General features: G+C 45.3%; 1 protein-coding gene across 5 annotated transcripts; it reads right to left on the reverse strand.

Moving 5' to 3' along the window:
- Positions 1–4148: 4148 nt before the first annotated feature.
- Positions 4149–14135, reverse strand: LOC122629971 (protein jim lovell). Of its 5 annotated transcripts, none has more exons than XM_043813929.1 (3): positions 13497–14135; positions 9426–9830; positions 4149–8646 (listed from the first exon to the last, which is right to left on the reverse strand). In XM_043813929.1, exons 2-3 carry the CDS (start codon positions 9614–9616, stop codon positions 6294–6296), a joined length of 2544 nt encoding a protein of 847 aa, XP_043669864.1. In that variant the 5' UTR covers positions 9617–9830; positions 13497–14135; the 3' UTR covers positions 4149–6293. The 5 variants fall into 5 exon arrangements, with proteins under 5 accessions (XP_043669864.1, XP_043669866.1, XP_043669865.1 ...); XM_043813931.1 differs by lacking the exon at positions 13497–14135 and adding an exon at positions 12702–12723; XM_043813930.1 differs by lacking the exon at positions 13497–14135 and adding an exon at positions 11877–12421.
- Positions 14136–19004: the final 4869 nt, after the last annotated feature.

Below are 19004 nucleotides of genomic sequence, written 5' to 3' on the forward strand. Positions count from 1 at the left end.
CTCTCTCTCCCTCTCTCTCCCTCTCTCTCCCTCTCTCTCTCTCCCTCTCTCTCTCTCTCTCTCTCTCTCTCTCTTCATTTCACACACGCACGGACGTATACAAACAATCTCTCTCTTTCTCTCTTTCTCTTCAATCTTCTCTAACTTCCTTTTTTCTCCTTTGAAAATTTCTGGTAAACGTTGTTAAGCTATGCCCATCTCTTCGTCGATTCCCTCACACATCGAAGAGTACGATAGATTCTCGTTAGTACAGCAAAGACACTCATATACGATTTACAAAAACTGACACTCAATTTTGTAAACGTAATTGCAAAAAAGTTTCATTAATTAAAAAAATATTAAATTCATCGAAATATTTATTTCGGATGAAAGTAAAAAATCCGTGCGTACTCGTTAACAATATTAATATTAAACCTACCGATACTTCTTGTATACCTATTCCTATCGTAACCGCTTAAAATGATTGGTTGTTAAAAAAAAACTTATTATTTCTATAATTAAATACAAATAATAGTTAATTTCCAATGATCTTTACTATACCATACGATTAAAACTATAGCGTCTCTTCGTTGTTAAATTATCGTGCGCTCAAGGCGAGGCTAGGGCGATTTAGGAACTACATGACAGCACAACCGATGCAAGTAACTATTTCATCTGTATGTTTTCTCTCTTTCATAAATGAATCCAAAGTGAAGAAAGTACGGACTCGAAGATTTCTATATTTTGGCGCGGACAATTCTCGATGGTTCGATCAATCGATTCGAGTTTCATTTTTCAACCCATTCTCCAAGTTTCTTTATTTTGTTTCAAATTCTTTGGTTAATTTAAAAAGATCTTTGGTAAATGTAAAATATGATAATTATTAAATATAAAAATAAATGACATTATAAAAAGTAATAAGGGCAGATTACAAAATGATTCGCTTTGATGGCTTATAGCGTATGTTTTAAGATACGATCGATAATGTAGAACAAGCACCCGAGATATACCGACGGTCGGTATGTGTTATCGAGGAGAAGGATATGGGAGGAACTCTTTTGTGCCATCTTGTGATTGCATCGCGTACATGCTGGCGCGTGAATAAATGTAACATTGATAACAAATATTCATCAATTATTTCGCTCGCTTGAACGTGTCACGCCGCAATGGAGAAACCTCGTGTCTGCAAATTCTACACTTTTTCAATTTCTTACTGTTCGAAGGTGTATCCGAAGAACAATATAATGCACAATTATCGATATATATATATATATATATAATATATACATATATATAGATATATGGATATATCGTGTGCGTGTGCGCGCGCGCGCGTGTGTGTACAAATACATATAAATACATACATATGTAGATATATGGATAATACATATATATATACACATATATAGATATCTATGTATATATATATAAATACATGTATGTTATGTACATATATACATATGTATATACACATCCATCTCTGTATATATATACACACACACACACACACACACACACATCCACGCATCATTATCATATATACACACATATATATATGTATATATATACATATGTATATATTACACACAAATAATCGATTGCGCATTTTTCGATCCTATTTACACGTGTAATATTACATAAATTGAAAATAATGTTTTCAGAGGCATCTTATCCTTTCTTTCTTCTTTCGGTTCTTTCTATACCTCTCTCTCTTCTCCTTTCCTCTCTTACTCACTCACTCACTCTCTCTCTCTCTCTCTCTCTCTCTCTCTCTCTCTCTCTTCTTCTCTCATACATACTCACTTTCACTCTTTCTTTTTCTTTAATCTTCTCTCTTACAATCGCTCGTTCGTTCGCGCTAATGCTTTCAACAAGAAAGAAAATACTTTCTCAGTTTTATTTCATATTTATCGAATAATCATACTATTTCACCCCTCATACTGTAGGAACTTAAAGACGGTGACTTCGTGTTGCGCGGAGTCCCAGAGAAAATAAAACCTTTTTATCTGTCGTTTTATATCTGTCAATAATAACGGCCGGCTTACATACATGTACACATACACGTGTATCGCTTTCTATAAATACACGTATGTGTATACATATATAGATATCTTATTGGTTAATGATCATGTAATTAATAATAACGCGTATATAATTACGCGTGTCGACGAGACCGTCGCTTGGCAATATCATGGGTGAGCATAGACCTTGCGATAATGACTATGAGAAAATGATGATAGGGACGATAGCGTACATTTTTAGACTTACTAAATGTTAGTAAAAAAGGTGCTTTCCGTTCGCACGATGGACAAATAGAGAGGATTTAGAAAGTCGATATTGTCGATCCAATATTGGCTCTTTTCCAAAACGGATGATTCCAAAACGGATTCATTATGTACGTATCTTCTTTCTTGGACAATCCGTATCTCGTTTTATTTTTCATTTTTTATCATTTTTTTTTTAACTTTTTTTTTAATTTTTAATTTAAAAAATTTTTTTGTTTAATATTTTTTTTCTAATAATAACGCACGCTCGCTTGGTCCATCGTGTGATCGTTTTTAACAAAATAGCAAATGATCCATAATCGTTCGATCCCACTAATTAAACCAGCTGGATTGATGCATGCGTAAGCTATGGAATCATAAGAAAATCAACCATGCGGCAGTAGCAATAGAAAGATATGTCACGATAATTTCGTTTCTTTCTTTCTACAAGATCGACGATTCTACTTCCGATCTGTTATGATAGTAAAGGTGCTAAGTGTAACCATAACGCGAACAATGATAATCCTTTGCATCGATAGCCGATATTTAATGAATTATAGGTACGAATAATCTATGACAATAGTGATAATGACCGTTACGATTATGACGGTGATGATATATATGACGAAGATAATAATGATAATAATAGTAATAGTAATATTATAATGATGATATTGATAATAATGTAATGATAATAATAATAATAATAATTATAATATAATTATAACTATAATAATTATAATAAGAATAATGATAATTGAATAATGATAAATTGAAATAAAAAGGATTAAAAAATGAAAAAAAAAAAATTAAGAAAGGAGAAAATTTAATAATAATGGTAATAATATAATAATATCGAATAATAGTTTGACCACGATGGTAAAGAGATAACGAGGATGGATAAAAGTAACGATAGCGATAAAAGTAATAATGATAATAGCGTGGTATAAACGCTGAAATGATATTAATAATGAGCCATTAAGATACGTGTTTTCAACATTCGAATACGATCTTTCATAATCATCTATATTAGGTTTATGCACGTTCGAATCATTCGTCTCTCTCTCTTTCTCTCTCTCTCTCTCTCTTTTTTTCTCTTCTCTACGTTCTTAATACCTTTTTTTTAATAATCAATTGTAATAGAAATTATTAACAACAAAGCTCTTCCCATTCGCATCGTGTCAATATTTACGAGTACGCGTAAATGTGTAGATTTAATTAACATTTAACTAACATTCCACTCTATACGAGAGAATGCGTCTGTTATATAAAATAAAATAATCGATTGGTATGAATTTAACATCTACAATTCACAGTGACACGATAACGACGAGGATAGCCCGATGGGTTTTCTCGTACTTTGTCTAGCACCGTCATTTATTTTCGTCTAATTGTGACTTCCGCTTTTCGTCTAATTATGGTGATATTTTGGAACAGAGAGAGAGAGAGAGAGAGAGAGAGAGAGAGATGCGACGAGACGTATGTATCTTACGATCGGCGAATGGCCGGAAATCGTTCTTATTTCTTTCCCTAGAAGACTTACGAATAACAAAACAGGCAAAAGTTTCAAAGATTATCTATCTTACATACTGATATTTCATTAATTGCAAAATAATACTGAAGTCTGCACAAGGTGCCTATCACATATGTCTATTTAGTAAATGAAATGCATTTATACGCATTTTCGTCGATCGCACGGCTGATTCGATCGTTTTTTATATCATACATAAAACTCTCTCTCCCCCACTCTCTCGCTCTCTTGCTCTCTCATTCATTCGTTCACTAGTTCTCTTTTTCTCTCTCTCGCTCTCTTGTTCTCTCGTTCATTCACTCACTAGTTTTCTCTCTCTCTCTCGCTCTCTCGTTCATTTACTCGCTATCTCTCTCTTGCTCTCTCGTTCATTCACTCACTAGCTCGCTCTCTCTCTCTCTGTCTTTCTCCCTCACACAGACACACATTCGCTCTTATTCTCTCGCTCTTTCCCCCTTCTATCTGCTCGCTCTTACCAGCCCGTTGAGTGTCTTTTTTATTAACAGAGTGAATAAAAAATTGTTAAAACCATTTTCGTCGAGACTGTACCGTCATGGTTCGCTGTATCAAAAAAGGGGAAGAAAGTTTGTTAAACTGTCGTTGGAAGAAGTCAAATTCGCACAGGAGTAACAAAGTTTGCATCCAAATAGATAAAGGATACTATCAATCGCGAAGCATTCGACGACGACTCGTTAAACTATAACACGTATATAGAAATTACGATGCTGGAAAATATGTAGATGCAACATATCGAACCGGCGGTACAGATCGTCGAACTAGTTGTAATCTCTTTTGACACACCCTGTGTATATATATATATATATATATATATATGTATATATATGTATATATATGTATATATATGTATATATATATATATATAATATATATATCATTAATAATCAATAATAATATCAGTTTGTCATGTACAGACTATTTGGAGCTGATAGCCTGTGGTCTCTAATTGTATTTATTCGAACCTTCTTGTCGTACTCGAATATATTTCCTTCCTTATTACCTTTCTACTTAAGATATTTCTTTTTTTTTTTTGGTTTTTTTTTTTTAATAATATATGCATCATGCCCTCGCTTCGCGTAGCAAGGTTTGACGTAACGAATTTTTATCATTCCTTTCTGTCGCTCTCGAGCAATTTTTGTGTATTTCCCTTTCTTTAGTACTTTAATGAAATAATCGTATGTATTATAGCTTTATGTAATTATTTTTAACCTTTACACTTTAATATGTAGCTTCTTTTTTATCTATCGTAGATTTGTCAGTGGCTATCCCTGATGTGTTAGTTACCCTGCGCTTCCGTCTGGTTGTCGAAATATTGTTGCGAGATTGTGGTCTACGATTAAAATTCGTCGTTTCTTTCGAAATTCGTACCATTCGAAAAATGAGCTTGGCGTTTCTTACGCCCACGTAAAATTTTCTCTTTCTACATCGTATCAGCGGGAGAAGAGTCGCGAGTTACGCATCTTTTCTCTTCCCTTCGTCGAACTTACTTCCCGAACGACGCCTTGATCGATCTTAAACCGCTCAAATCGAATTTTCTGTGGAACGTTTATCGCGATAGAACAACAAAATGATAACATTTTTGAGTCGATTTAAATGGAATAATAACGATTGATAACGCAAAAACTAGATACAAAAGGAATGACCGTATCAAAGAGTATATCGATATCTGTGTGCCTGTTCGTTACACCGAACGCTATGCTCGTTAAAAGAATACGTAAGTTGGGTAATTGTCACTTGATGTTAATTGTCGATTTTTGTCCCGATCCTCGATCGTTTATCGTATGGATGTTTCATTGGAGCAGCGGACGCAAAAGCGAAGAAAACCTATTGTTTTAGCAATACCGATATCGATAATTTTTTCTAGAGAAACCGAGATGGGTGAAAACATCGGCACTTCGTTTCGCGTAGCAATTTAGTCGAAAAAAGCTTTTCGTCGACCTTTCCTTGCGATTATCATGATCGATCAATTGAATCGTCATGTCCGATATGCTAATCTAGTTTAATTTAGGAAAGGAAAACGTAGATATGGAGTTTAAACGGGTCGAAAGAACGGGCTGAGATGGCCGATGTAAAAGATACGAGAAACTAGAATATGATTCGAGCAGGGAGAACTAATGTTCGTCGAATCAAATCGATTCGGGGGATCGCGAGCATTGGTCGGTCCATTCAGTCTTGCGGAAGATAAAACTTTTGTCGGATAAACTCGGATGTTTATACGTATAAATATATACCGCGCGAAAACGTAGATATTTTGAAGAACGAGGCAACGAATGTGCGAAGGAAGGGCATCGAAATGCTTTCTCGGATGATCAAACGTCCGTGATTCTTAAAGGAAGATAACAATTACGATCGATATAAAGTATGTGTCCAGTCTTTTTCAGCGTTTTCCTTCCTTCCTTCCGCTCGCTCGTTCGCCCGCGCGCGCGCGCTCTATCCCTCTCTCTCTCTCTCTCTCTCTGTCTTTCTCCGTCCCCTCCCTTTTCCTCGTCCGTTCATCTCAACTAGTCCGAGCCATTTTGTTGAAGCAACGCCGGTGCCGACTGCGAAGGCTGCGGTTGCAACGACTCGTGATGATAATGATGATGGTGGTGATGACGGTGACGATGGTGATGATGGTCTACCGGCGAGGGCGTCCGACTACTGTGAGACGATCCGTGTTCCGGAGCGGTCGAAGCCGCGGCGACGGCGGCGGCGGCAGCAGCGGCCGCGGCGGCAGCAGCCGCTGCGCTACCAGAAGTTCCCGCGGTGGTACCATTTCCAGTGGTACCGGCGCTTCCGGTACCGCCGCTGCTGCTTCCGCTGGCATTGCTGCTACTACCTCCGGGATTCGGAGGAGGTTCGAAAGCTTTTTGTTCGCTCGGGGTTAAAAGATGTATCATGTTAACTGGCACGGGGAACGGAGAGGTGGTAAAATCCGGGAAAAAACTTTGGGATAGGTTCGTACCGAGGAGCGAGTGATGAGGAAAGCCACTGTCGTCGGCCGGATGAGGTGGAAGACCGGCGAGAGGATGGCTAAGCTGCGCCGGTGGTTGTTGAACGGCTTTGACGTTGTTGTTCAAAGAATTCATGACTACGTCGCCGGTGGTCGCGCCGGTGCAATCTCTTCTCAATTGTTCCAACTTCAAGCTCTTTCCGTATTTACCGCGCACGTACATCAACAAACTGTTGTACGGTATGCCGAATATTCGACTCGCTTGAGACGTCGTCATCTTCTTATTCCACACGTGTTGCAGCGCTTCGGTCAGTTCGGCGTTCGTCCAAGATCTCGGTGGGCCGCCCCGGGGTGCGCTGTGTTGACCCTTTGGTCTTCCAACCGGCAAACCACGTCCTCCTTGATCCGACCACCTTCTCGGTGCGTCGCCCTCGGTCCTGTGCTTTTTCTTCTTACCGGACGGATGAGCCGTCAAGGTGGTCGGTCCGAACAATCCGTGTAACTGTTCCGGTTTGAAACTTTCGTGGAGATCCGCCAAAAGGGATCCCCTGTCGATGCCGGTACCGTGAGGAAAGAGTCCACCGCTCAGAGACGCAACGCTGTCGAGAGGAAACATCGCCGCGATCGAGCCGCGTCGTGACGTAAGCGATGATTCTTGTTGTTGCTGCTGTTGCTGCTGCTGTTGTTGTTGCTGCTGCTGCTGTTGTTGTTGTTGTTGCTGATAGGCGTGCGTGCTTCTAGCGGTTCCGAGAGGACTATCGTCCCGCGAATGATGAGTTTGCGTTGGCGGCGGTGGTAGTTGACTTTGCGGATGATTCTGAGGAAGCCATTGAGCCGCTAGTTGACCCAAACTCGTCAGGTACTCGCTGTGATGATGCGGCGGTGTCAACGATAACGCCGTGATTCCAGGTATACTGACGACGGCAGCCGCTGCCGTCGACGGGATGTCTTGGAGAGACCCATCGGGATGGAGGAGACTCGTGCCTGTAAGGGGAGATCCTCGCGGACTACTCGCTGCCTCGCTACTTTCGGTCTTTACTTGATGCAATTGCTGGTTGTGATGTTGCTGTTGATGCTGCTCTTGGGTAACCGGCGAGACTGTTCTCTTTATCGACAAATTCTCCGCCATTTCCTCCTGCTGCTGCTGTTGTTGTTGCTGCTGCTGCTGCTGCTGCTGCTGCTGCTGCTGTTGTTGTTGCTGCTGATGTTGATTCGTAGCGTTCGACGATGCCTGTGAATGGTGTTGACTCTGATGCTGACTTTGATAGTGTTGGTTTTGTTGCTGATTACTGGTCAGATTCAAAGAGGAAAACGGTGGGCTCAGGCTCGCCGGTGGATGCGGCCTGCTCAAGTCTTGCGGTACCAATTCCCCGGATCTCCGACGTGGTCGCGCCTGCTTCCGACGCGGCATAAGAGGGGAACTACAGGCTTCCCTTAGCTCCCGTAGACCGAAGCTCAGATGAGCCATGTGCGGTAATCTGTCGCGATGGTCCCTCGCAGGGTGAAAGAGCGTTCTTATAGGCGTCGCGATCGTTTCTCTCATCGATGCCCGTGCCGCGGCCGCTGCCGCCGCTGCTGTCGCTGCCGCGGCCGCGGCCGCTGCCGCCGCTATCTCCGACGTATTGTCATCGTCTTCCTGAGTGTCCTGTCTAGTTTCCTCGGGCGTCGATGGCTCGCCGAGGAGTAGATCGGCCGTTGGTGTATCCGGTGGTGATGCCGGCCTCGGTTCCGACGACGCCAGTCCTCGCACCTGCAGACTCTCCGCCGCTCTCATCAATCCTGCCAATTCTTCTCGACCGACTCGCACTTCCCCGCGATACATAAAGTCGATTAATGCCGCGACTTCGTGACCGGGGAAATCCTTCAGTACGATCACCGGATGCTTGCACGGATGCTCCGCAAATATTCTCTCGAAGAAGGGGCTAAAATGTTAACGCTTTCTTCGATATAGAGGCAATAAAGGGAACAAAAATGTGGGTCGGAAAGGAGGCTTAGTTAATTTAGAGACAGAGATAGACAGTTATAAAAACGGTGCGCGACCGATCTCGCGATAGAAAACGTAATTTCTGTCAATGATCTATTCCACGTTTACCCCCTCCTCTCTCCCGGGTTTTTTTTCTCTTTCTTTTTTCTTTCACTCCTTCGTTTATTTTTTCCTTCTTGAGGTTATCTCAGCGTAGCGCGATCCTACGATTACCCGGGCGAGCGCAGACGGGTGAGTAAATTTGTCGAAAGGTGAAATTTGTGAAACGAAAAAAAAAAGAAAAAGAAAAAAAAAAAGAAAAAAAAAAGAAAAAAAGAAAAAAGAGAGAGAAAGAAAGAAAAAAAGCGAAAGGGTTAGGTGAGAAGGCAAGGAAATACCCGTAAAACACGTACGCACTTACGTGGAGGAGAAAGAAGCGAGTTTCTCTGTTTTCTCTCTCCGGGAAACGCTCTTTTCTCGTCGCGCGCTCGAAGGCGCGCGAGAGGCGCGCTTTTTCCGATCTCCTGGATAAATCGATCGAAACCGTTTAATCGATTACCAAGGAAACGTACGTCAAGCCCCGAGGTAAGGGACTCGAGTCGAGTCGCGATGCTCGTAAAAGGAGAGATGTGACGATCGAACGTGGATGTAACTTCGTGTAAGGTTTGCACGTTTGGCCGTATCACGTCCCGAGGTCGGGGGAACGGAGGGAAAGATAGATCGTTGAAAAATTCTTACCTGCAAGCACTGAGAACGACCTTGTGCGCCCTGAGACTAGTTTCGGCGCAAACCAGCGTCACGTCGACGAGTATCTCCGCGTGCAAAAGAGCCTCGAAGGACTGTAATATGTGATTTTGATGATTGTTCCATCGAAGGGAGTAGTGCGACTGCAAAGCCATCCCATCGGGACTCGCCGCGGTGCTCGACATTTTCTCAACGGCCTCCCTGCCGTTAGCGGAGCCACCCTGGCCCGCCGCCTCGTTCTCCTTCGTTCCTCCTGATGACAGGATCGTTTCCTTTTTCCATCCACCCACGTACGCCCCGCGGTCGCGAACTAAACGTAAACGAGCACCCCGTATTTGCTTCCTTCTTTTGCTTTCCTTCTTCTGCGTTTAGCGTACGTTCTGCCACCGTCTCCGGGAACTGCGAAAGAAAGTACACACATCAAGCACCGCCGTCCTACATGGACAATCGACGAGGATCGATCGGATCGACAGGATGGACTTTCTCGACGGGATCGTTCTCGAAGGACCGAGTATTTTACCGAATTAATCCGTTGGACGGAATTAACTCGAAGGAACGTTCGAGTACGCAAGTACGCCGCAAGTCCCACGGATTTTCTTCTCTTTCTTGTTCGTCGTCGATCTCTCTTTCTCGCGTGCGAGATTACCGGAATGACAACAGAAGAAACAGTAGGTACACGTACGTATAATTACACGTATCTTCGTTTCGACTATCGGATCATGTCGCTTCAATCTCGATACTCCTAGGTAGTCGAGTAGTTCGCGACGAAAGTGAAAAGGAAGAAGAAGTAAATGAAAGAAAATGGGAGAAAAAGCATTGCCGTCAAGCGTACGTGTCTAATACATTTACGCTTTCTAATATTTCGATAAACTGTAAACTGTTTTTCCTAAAATCTCGTGCCGCAAGAGAACGCGTAGAAAAATCGATTGAAACGATCAACGAAGAATCGCCATGGTTTATTTCGATTCGGGCCCGATATGGATCGAGAGGATATCGATTCGAGCGACGCATCCGATAAGAAGTTTTGATATTACGAGGGTAGCGGCGAATAGGAATCGCGATAACGCAAACGTTTCGACGCTCTCTACGTGGGGGAAAAAGGGAGTTCCTTTTTTTTTCGCGCAAACATTCCGAAGGACTACAGCGAAAGATTTTCCCGCGTATGTCGTACGACAGGATGGACGAAGAAATATAAATACGGCGATCGGTGCGGCCCGCTCCTGAGTGTATTTAGGTACTTAACGACGCGATACCATCGATGCCTTTCAATGTATTTCTATAGGCATGTTTATATACACGCGCTTGTAATGGACGGATGTAAGGACGGATGAAATAGGTAAGAAAATGAGAAATAACAGATAGGGACAACGTAAAAGCAATCGCAACGAGAGGACGTTGAATCAAACGTCCGTGCGATAATTCGTCGATTCGCGCGTACGTTGATTCCTCGTCCGGCAAATTTTTCTTCGATTATTCTATCGTATTTTACGCGTTGAAAATCGACCCCAGCCGACACAGATCGTTAGATCTGTGCGTTTTAATCTCGTGACAAAATTTTGACTTTCGACAGAAAAGCGTCACGAAGGAAACGATCGATATTTCGAATTGGTTCTCGTTGCGAAGAAAACGAGCAAAAGTGTGCCGGTCCGACACCATCGCAGAAGATGCCCTTCCCCGAAGAATAAATTTCAAAGTAAATTTGGAAAGTTGGCTCAACCGAATGTCGCGTCAACAACCGATACAGAATTAATAACAGATATTCCGTTTTCGAATTTTTTCCGATTTCGACACGATACCACAGACACTTGTTTTTTTTTTTACGAGATACGCGGGATATAGGCGACACTGCTCTTGAACACTGCTCGCGTTTAAGATAGTTCAGTACTATCCAATACGAATCGTTATCGGATTATCAATTGCATTTTATCCTCTTTAATCGGAGAATTTCCACGAACATCCTCTGTCCTCTCGATCTAACGGCTTCCATATCCGAAGGACTTTTTCTACGTTGCTCGTGTACACGCTGGACGGTTAGTTTTTACGAACGTAGAACCGCACTCGAACGAAATTCTATGCTACTTTACGTCTTTCTTCTCGCGGACAAATTCAAAGATCTTCGAAGAGCTCGGAGAAGAGACAAAGAAAAGTCGATCGACTCTACGAGGGCAATAGAAACCAAGATCCAAAGCACTGTCACGTGATTCGACGAACGATCGTGTGTCGCGTTAGGGCCGATAGGACGCGAGTGCGACTGCTACTCGATATTCGAAGCAGAGAAAGAGAGATCACCGATCGATTTTTTTTTTTGGGTATCTTCGTGGATCATATCGCGTTCGATGTAAACACACGCGTAAACACATAAATATCGAAACTATTCTCGAACGAACTATCGATTCTTCCTTTCCACGAATTTTCTCCAACGACAATCATTTCGCACTCCTTTACCTCTTCTTACGGTGTAACTCGCGTTTTTTCTCAATCGTATTAACAAACACTGATAGATATCGCGAGACACGTTGGCGGGAAAACCAAACGCGTCGCGGTGGGCCACCCGCGTGGTTCGTCTTTTCTCCTCGTGCTTTCTCTCGGGATATAGTACAGGGGGTGCAGGTGGAACGGAGAGAGAGAGAGAGAGAGAGAGAGAGAGAGAGAACGCGCTACTATGGGTGGAAAGAGGGGAACGAGAGGCGAGCGAGCGAGCGAGCGAGCGCGCGCCCAAGAGAGAGAGAGAGAGAGAGAGAGAGAGAGAGAGAGAGGAAGGCGGGTTGGGAAGATGGGTACCGCGCGGCGCCCGAAACGATCAGCTGATTCTTCGATGTCACCCCGCACAAGTCTACATTTATTTCCGCTGGAGGATGAAGACACAAAGCAACGAAGGAAAATTAGTCGTATCCTTAATTTTCACTTGGTAACGGAGAAGACGAGATGCGAAGTCGTCGATTTTCACTTTTAGGGAACGAGGATCAACACACGGGGCGAGATCGCGCGCGTAGACCACCGAGTAGTATCTTCCCGACGATGAAGCAAACGAAGGGTAAAAGTGTGGGAAAGGAGAAAGAAATTCGTCGTTGGTTCGTTCGAAAGAACGGACAAGAGCAGCGCGTAGCGGCAAACTCGAAACGGTAGGCCAAGGCGAACCGTTAGCGAAGAAAGCTCGCTCAGCGATTTCTCAGCCGTAGGACGGTGGGGCTGGTCAGATTCGATGGGATCCGGTGAGACGAGGAGGGGTAGGGGTGACCGAGAGGTTGTAACGTTTAAGAGAAAACTGACCGTATCGTGTGGAACGCGTGTGCGGCACAGCGGCGTCGGCGACGGCCGGTGAGTGAATGCGCCGTGACGTTAAGCGCCCCTCCTAAGATTCCCCTCCTCCCCCTTCCTTCCCTACCCTCGCGCTCCTTAAACCTCTGCTCTGCCCCTTCCCGCGATCCGTCCTCTCCTTTCGAGGCACACTCGCTTTCTCTCGTTCCTGCTCATGCTCGTGCTCGTGCTCTCCCTTCTCTCCCTCCCCCGTCTACCTCTACCTCTTCTACCTCTCGCTCTCTCGCGGAGCGCGTCTTTCCCGCGCGTCTCGCGATACTCCCCTCCGCCCTGCTCCTTCGCCCTCGTGCTTTTCTTCCTCTTTCCCCTATCGCGGCCTTTCCCCTCGGCCCCACCGAGCTTCTCCGTACGTTCTATACCACCGACGCTTTACCGCCCTCCGCGCAAACTTACCACTACCAATCTCGACTATGGTATTACCATCGCGAGGACCGCTATCGCGTCCACCGCTACCTACCGTGTCGTCGCTTTCCTCCTCGCGATCTTCCTCGCGGCCCTCTTTCCTATCGCGATCGCGACCGCGATCCCTTCGCGCTGCGATCGACTCCTCGATCGAGCCCGCGATCGAGTCTCCTCCGATCGACCTACCTCGGAAGGACCAAGTCCGACGGACGTACGCGCCACCGAAAGCTCCTGCACACGGCACACGGCTGTGCTCGTTCTCCCTATTCCTTTCTTTCTCGCGAAAAACTTTTGGGAGACGAGTAAGAGAAAAGGGGTCGAGTCGTTGGAGGCAAAGATACGTACGTACGTTTGGTGCGGTGCCGTTCCCCGTCCCTCTTCCTCACTCTCCTCTTCTTCCAGATTATTCCCGTTGTTCCTTTCGAAGCACCGATATACTTTTCCTCTTATATCATACTTCCTTTCCTTTTCTTTCTTCCTACTTCACGACACTAAACGAACAAATCCGATTGATCGATATCGCCAACGTTCGCGACCATAGCGCGTTCAACGCGTTATCGATCTTGGTAATACGCGTCGATGTGGAAAGAGATAACAAGTAAGACTAGAAACAAGTGTGAACGGTAAGAAGAATGAAAGGAAATCTCGATGGGAAGAGGAAGCCAAGGCGGAGAAGGGAAGCAACACGATCGAAAACATAAGAATCGTTGGAAGCTGTCAGATGGACCGTAACGTTGTTCTTCCCCGGTTCTCATCGTACGAGCACGATATACGAACGAGGTAAAACTCATACATGGATGAAACGTTTTTTTTCGACGAAATGTTTTTCTCTCTCGCTATATCCCGTGCACGCGCGCACTCGGCAATTCGTTCGCACCGTCGTTTTATATCCGCGCACTCCTGCGAAATCGCGCCAACGATTCGTGGTTTAAAGGCGGCCTGCTCGAGTGCACCTTCTCGGTAAATAGCGTTTGCGTTCGCGAACTCGTACGCGTTTGCGAACTCGTAAGCGTGAGCTCGTGCGCGTGGCTCGTGCGTGAACTCGTGCGTGCGCGGCCTGCGCGACACACGGCGTGCGTAGTCCACCTTTCGACAGGCGGCCCGACTCTTCGAGCAGTCGCGTTGTGACTGCCTCTTCGGACTTGCCACTGAAAGTGGAGAACGGGACGAAGAGTCCCACCTCCTCGTGCCACCTCCAACCGGGTGGGTACCAGCCCATCGGACCCTCCTTCTCCTTTCCTGTCCGACGTATCGCTCCTTCTACGCGCCACCATTCTTCCGTCTACCTCGATTCTCGAACCGTACCACCGAACCTTTGCCGTGCGTTAGACCGACGTCCCCACCGGTCGAACCCCCCGCCCCGTCCTCCTTCCCTTTGCCGCTCCATCCAAGATATTGCTCTCGCTTTATCCCTCGGACCGAGCACAGGTACAGAGTCATCGTCGCATAGGTACTACCTGGCAGATATTTACCTGTCCGGTTTGACCCTAGGATAGCCTCGGTACTTTCTCCTCGGCTCCTCGGAGATATTCTTGGCTTTTTTAGGTACCTAATTTGGATAGAAACGTAGGACGTTCGACACCTGCTAGAAACCTATGCACCGAAATGCGTGGATACGTGCATAAATAAATACTTTCGGCTGCCTTCGATATAATAGCTAGGATTTCCGTCGGCTCGAGGGTTTTCTTACTTTTACCGTACTCGCTCGATCATTTATCACGTTACTTTTACCGAGAAACGCACGTTGTCACGTTGTCAAAGTTTCTACGTCAGGTCGTAAATCTTTTTTACTTCGCGTTCCATGGTACAAATAACAAAAGGTTTGTCGTCGCATACGGTATAACGCGATATTCGTACGGGGACCCACGTCGGCCTTTCCGTAGAGCGAGAAAGTGAGAGAGGGAGAGAGAGCGGGGAGGTGTCGGAGGGAGAGGGAGAGGGAGAGGGAGGGGGAGAGAGCAACCGAACGTTACGATCGGTCCGACGTTAGGACAGAGAGATTTTGATAATCGCGCAAAGAGATTTTCCGTTGAGGATCTCTGGGTCTTAAAGAAGTTGTATACCATCCGACTGGGATAGTCGCATATGTATGGAGTGCGCGTAATTTAGATACAGGAGGGTGCCGTGAGGTAAAGTCACCGATGACGCTTTCAGGAATACTCTCGGGGGAGCTCTCGTTCGCGGGCAAGAGGTTTTCGCGCACGAGGATCGGAGCGTAAATGGATGGCGCCGTCGCCGTCGCCGGCGCCGCCACGGAGCAACGACGGCGACGGCGACGGCGACGGCAACGGCGACGCCGCTACTTGCGCGCCGTGACGCTCGGGTGGCGCCCGAGCACGCGTCACGAGGCGCTAGAAAAGCGAAGGTGCCCACGGATGTATTTTTTAATTATTGATTTTAATGACGAGGAGAGCCGCGCCAACGCCATCTTGGATGCTGGGCGGAGTAAGGAGCGGCGCGGCGGTTCCCCCGTCCCTTCCTCTCCTCTCCTCTCCTCTTCCCCTCGCACCGTCATTCTCGTTCTTCTCGAGCTGATTCTCCCTCCTTCTCTTTCCTCCTCCTCCTCCTCCTCCTCCACCTTTCGCTCTTTTCTCTTTACGCGCGGGGCTCTTTCGTTCGCGCTCTTGCCCTCTGTCCCTCCCCCTGCCCCTCGCCCTGGCCCTACTCCTTCCAACGCCACCTTCTTTTACTCCTTCTCTTACTACTACTACTACTACTACTACTGCTGCTGGTGCTACTACTACTACTACTACTACTACTACTACTACTACTACTACCACTACTCTTACATACTTCTATTCCCCTACCCCGTTCTCCTTCGACGCTGTGTAACCCCCTCGTGTTCGACCATCCCTCCTTTCCTCTTCTCTAATATCGAGAGATAGACGAATGATGATTAAGAAAACGTTGCTAGGTGAGAGCTACGAAGATGACTCGAATCACTCTCTTCTTCCTTTCTTCGTTGAGATCTTCGTACCTTCACCGAAAATAGTAACGAACGGAAGCGAGGACGCCTAATAATTACGTACATTGATAAAGAATGATTCGTACTGACGGAAAGGGGAGGGAAGGTGAAAAGGAAGGAGAGAGAAGTCGACAAAAATTAAATCTAACGTGATCTTGTGGACGCAAACGGTTTGCATTGGACCTTTTCCGAAAGATCTTCTATACTTTTGCAACTTATCTTTCTCGTAGACAAGCTCGACCGTATTTAATTACTTTCTTTTAAGAGAACGTATCTATGTACATATACTTACACGACTCGACGACTTGACCGCTTAGTTGCTTTATCTTATCGTACGACTCTTTCCTCGAAGCTTCGTCCAAGCTTCGTCCCACTTCAAACTCGAGCCGCACGATTGTGCGTGTTTCGCTACCTCGCGGAAAGTTCATTCCGAGCATGTCGAAATAGTGCATGCCCGCTTAGCGAGAATGCTGAATATAAAGGGCAGAAGCGCTTTTTCTCGAGTCTCAACATTTTTCTAATTAAGATAATGTATTTACATAAGCTTGGATCAACAAAACCGAATTCGAAAGCGAGCTACACATCCTTTACGTTAAACGCAATGACCGGATGGAAGGGCGATAGAAAAGCCGAGCAAGGAAGAGTGTACCGTAGGTGTAGGTAGAAACGCAAAGGAAGTAAGAGATGTTGCAATGAATAGCAAAGACGAGAGAGGGAGAAAGAGAGAGAGAGAGAGAGAGAGAGAAAAGGAAGAAAGAGTATGTTGGGATGAAACGAAACAAAGAAACGGTACCAAAAGGAACACCAAAAGGTACGTAAGGAATACGGTCGAAACACAGCCCAATTCCTTCTCGGTTCCTTGCGGAACGGAGGTTAGCTCGCTCTCTTTCCCTCTCTCTTTCTCGATCAGGGTAACGAATCAACCAACTTTCTTCGTTGTATCCTCGCGGTGTCCGCACGCTATGCGTGCTCTTACAGGCGTCGAGCGTTGATAAGTCGAGACAGGAAAACGCGGAGAGAAAACGATGCCGTACGGCGGCCTAAAGAAGAGAGGATGGTCGTCGATGGGACGAGTCGGTGGAAGAGAACGAGTACCTAAGTACGAAAAGAAGACAAAGAGAGGGGGAGAGAGGGAGAGAAACAGTCGAGAAGCAAAGAAGCAGAAGCGGAAGAAGAAGAGAAGGAAGAGGAGGAAGCGCGAGCAGGAGGAGACGGAAGAAGAAGCAAGAAGAAGGAGAAAAGACGAAGCAGGGTGGTTTTAGCGCTGTGTGCTCTTAGAGAGAGGGACAATGAGAGGGGGAGAGAGAAAGAGAGAGAGGTGGCGGAGGTGGAATTAATGCACGCACCGGGCCACGTACCCAAACCCTTACAGAGCTGCCAGCCTACTTCGTTATACGACAAGTATAAGAGGAGAGCACAGAGACTTTTATTGATCGCCTGGCAAAAACTCAGGAACCCTCATTTCGTCCTCCGTACCCCTGACTCCCTTTTACCGAGCGAGTTTCTACCCCCTTTTCTCACCAACCCCGCTAGCCCTTCGACCAAAACGTAACGTCAACTGGCAGCATAGTCAAGGTCGCTTTTGTTATCGATATCGGTCTATTCTCCGACGAAGTCGATGTCGACGTCGATGTCGACGTCGGTGTCGACGTCGACGTCGATGTCGATGCCGATCTCCATGTCGACGTCGACGTCTACGTCGAGGACCATCCATAATTTCGAATATTTCGAATATTTATAACATTTCGAATATCTCCATTTCGAGTCAAACTCGAAAAAGTTTTCCGGATCTGTTGGCGCGACGGGCGTCGAGCCCGTAGATCCTCGTCGATACAGGTGCGAATCTACGGTATCGTTGAACCCGATCGATCAGCCCGTTCGAAATCGATTCGTTGAAAAAAGTTTGAACTTTGGGGAATATCGAGGATCGAGTATCGATAACGACGATCGTACGATCCACTATCGAAATATTCGCTAGGATACGCTATAAAACTAAAGTGAAAAAGAAGAAATGTAGTAGAAACTTTTGTAGTCTTTCAAAAATATATCTCGACAAAAAGTTCACTACCCCGTTGAACGTGGATACCTACGTACGTACGCGCGTATATGTATGTATTTATGTACGTCTTATTATAGTATCTCAGCAGAATAAATCTTTTGAAAGATTTTCAGGTTGCGAAGCGTCGCGGTGGTACCTTTGGTCTGGTTCTTTATACTCTTCAACAATTAAGTCTTTGTTTAACATAGAAAAATCAAGTCGTATTGTATGACGAACTCATTTCTTTTTCGACAACGGTTTGCTTCTCTAAGCCGTATCTATGGACGCATCTACGGACGTATCCATAGTCGTATCGGTGCTTTTGCAGCTTAAAAACATACAAGTACCGTCGAGTCCAGAGGAAAATGTACTCTCACGGTTGTGCGGCTTGTGTGCAAGGGACAGGGTAGCGTACCGGCTCGGAGGATAGAGAGGGTGAGAAACGGTGAACGGGTGAGATGTGTTTGTTCCACACGAGCTATTGTCCGCCAAGACTACCTTTCCATTGTTTGTTACAGTCTCGCCCTCTCTCTTTCAACAACAGCCTCCCCCTATCATTCGGTATCTTACATCGCTCTCCGAACTCGCTCCACTATGCATCGCCTCTGTATCCTTAGAGGCGAATATTCGAATATTCTTCCTCTTTTTTCCATCTTCTTCTTCTTCTTCGTCTCCGTCTTCTTCTTCTTCTTCTTCTTCTTCTTCTTCTTCTTCTTCTTCTTCTTCTTATATTCTTATACTCTTTTTATCTCCTCATTTTTCTTACGAAAACATTTCCTCTCTTTAGTCGGACCGATGTTTTGGCAACTATTGTAAATCTCATGCGGGAGAATCGAATTTTTTCGAGTGA

Source organism: Vespula pensylvanica, chromosome 6 (assembly GCF_014466175.1).
Source record: "Vespula pensylvanica isolate Volc-1 chromosome 6, ASM1446617v1, whole genome shotgun sequence".
Taxonomy (NCBI): domain Eukaryota; kingdom Metazoa; phylum Arthropoda; class Insecta; order Hymenoptera; family Vespidae; genus Vespula; species Vespula pensylvanica.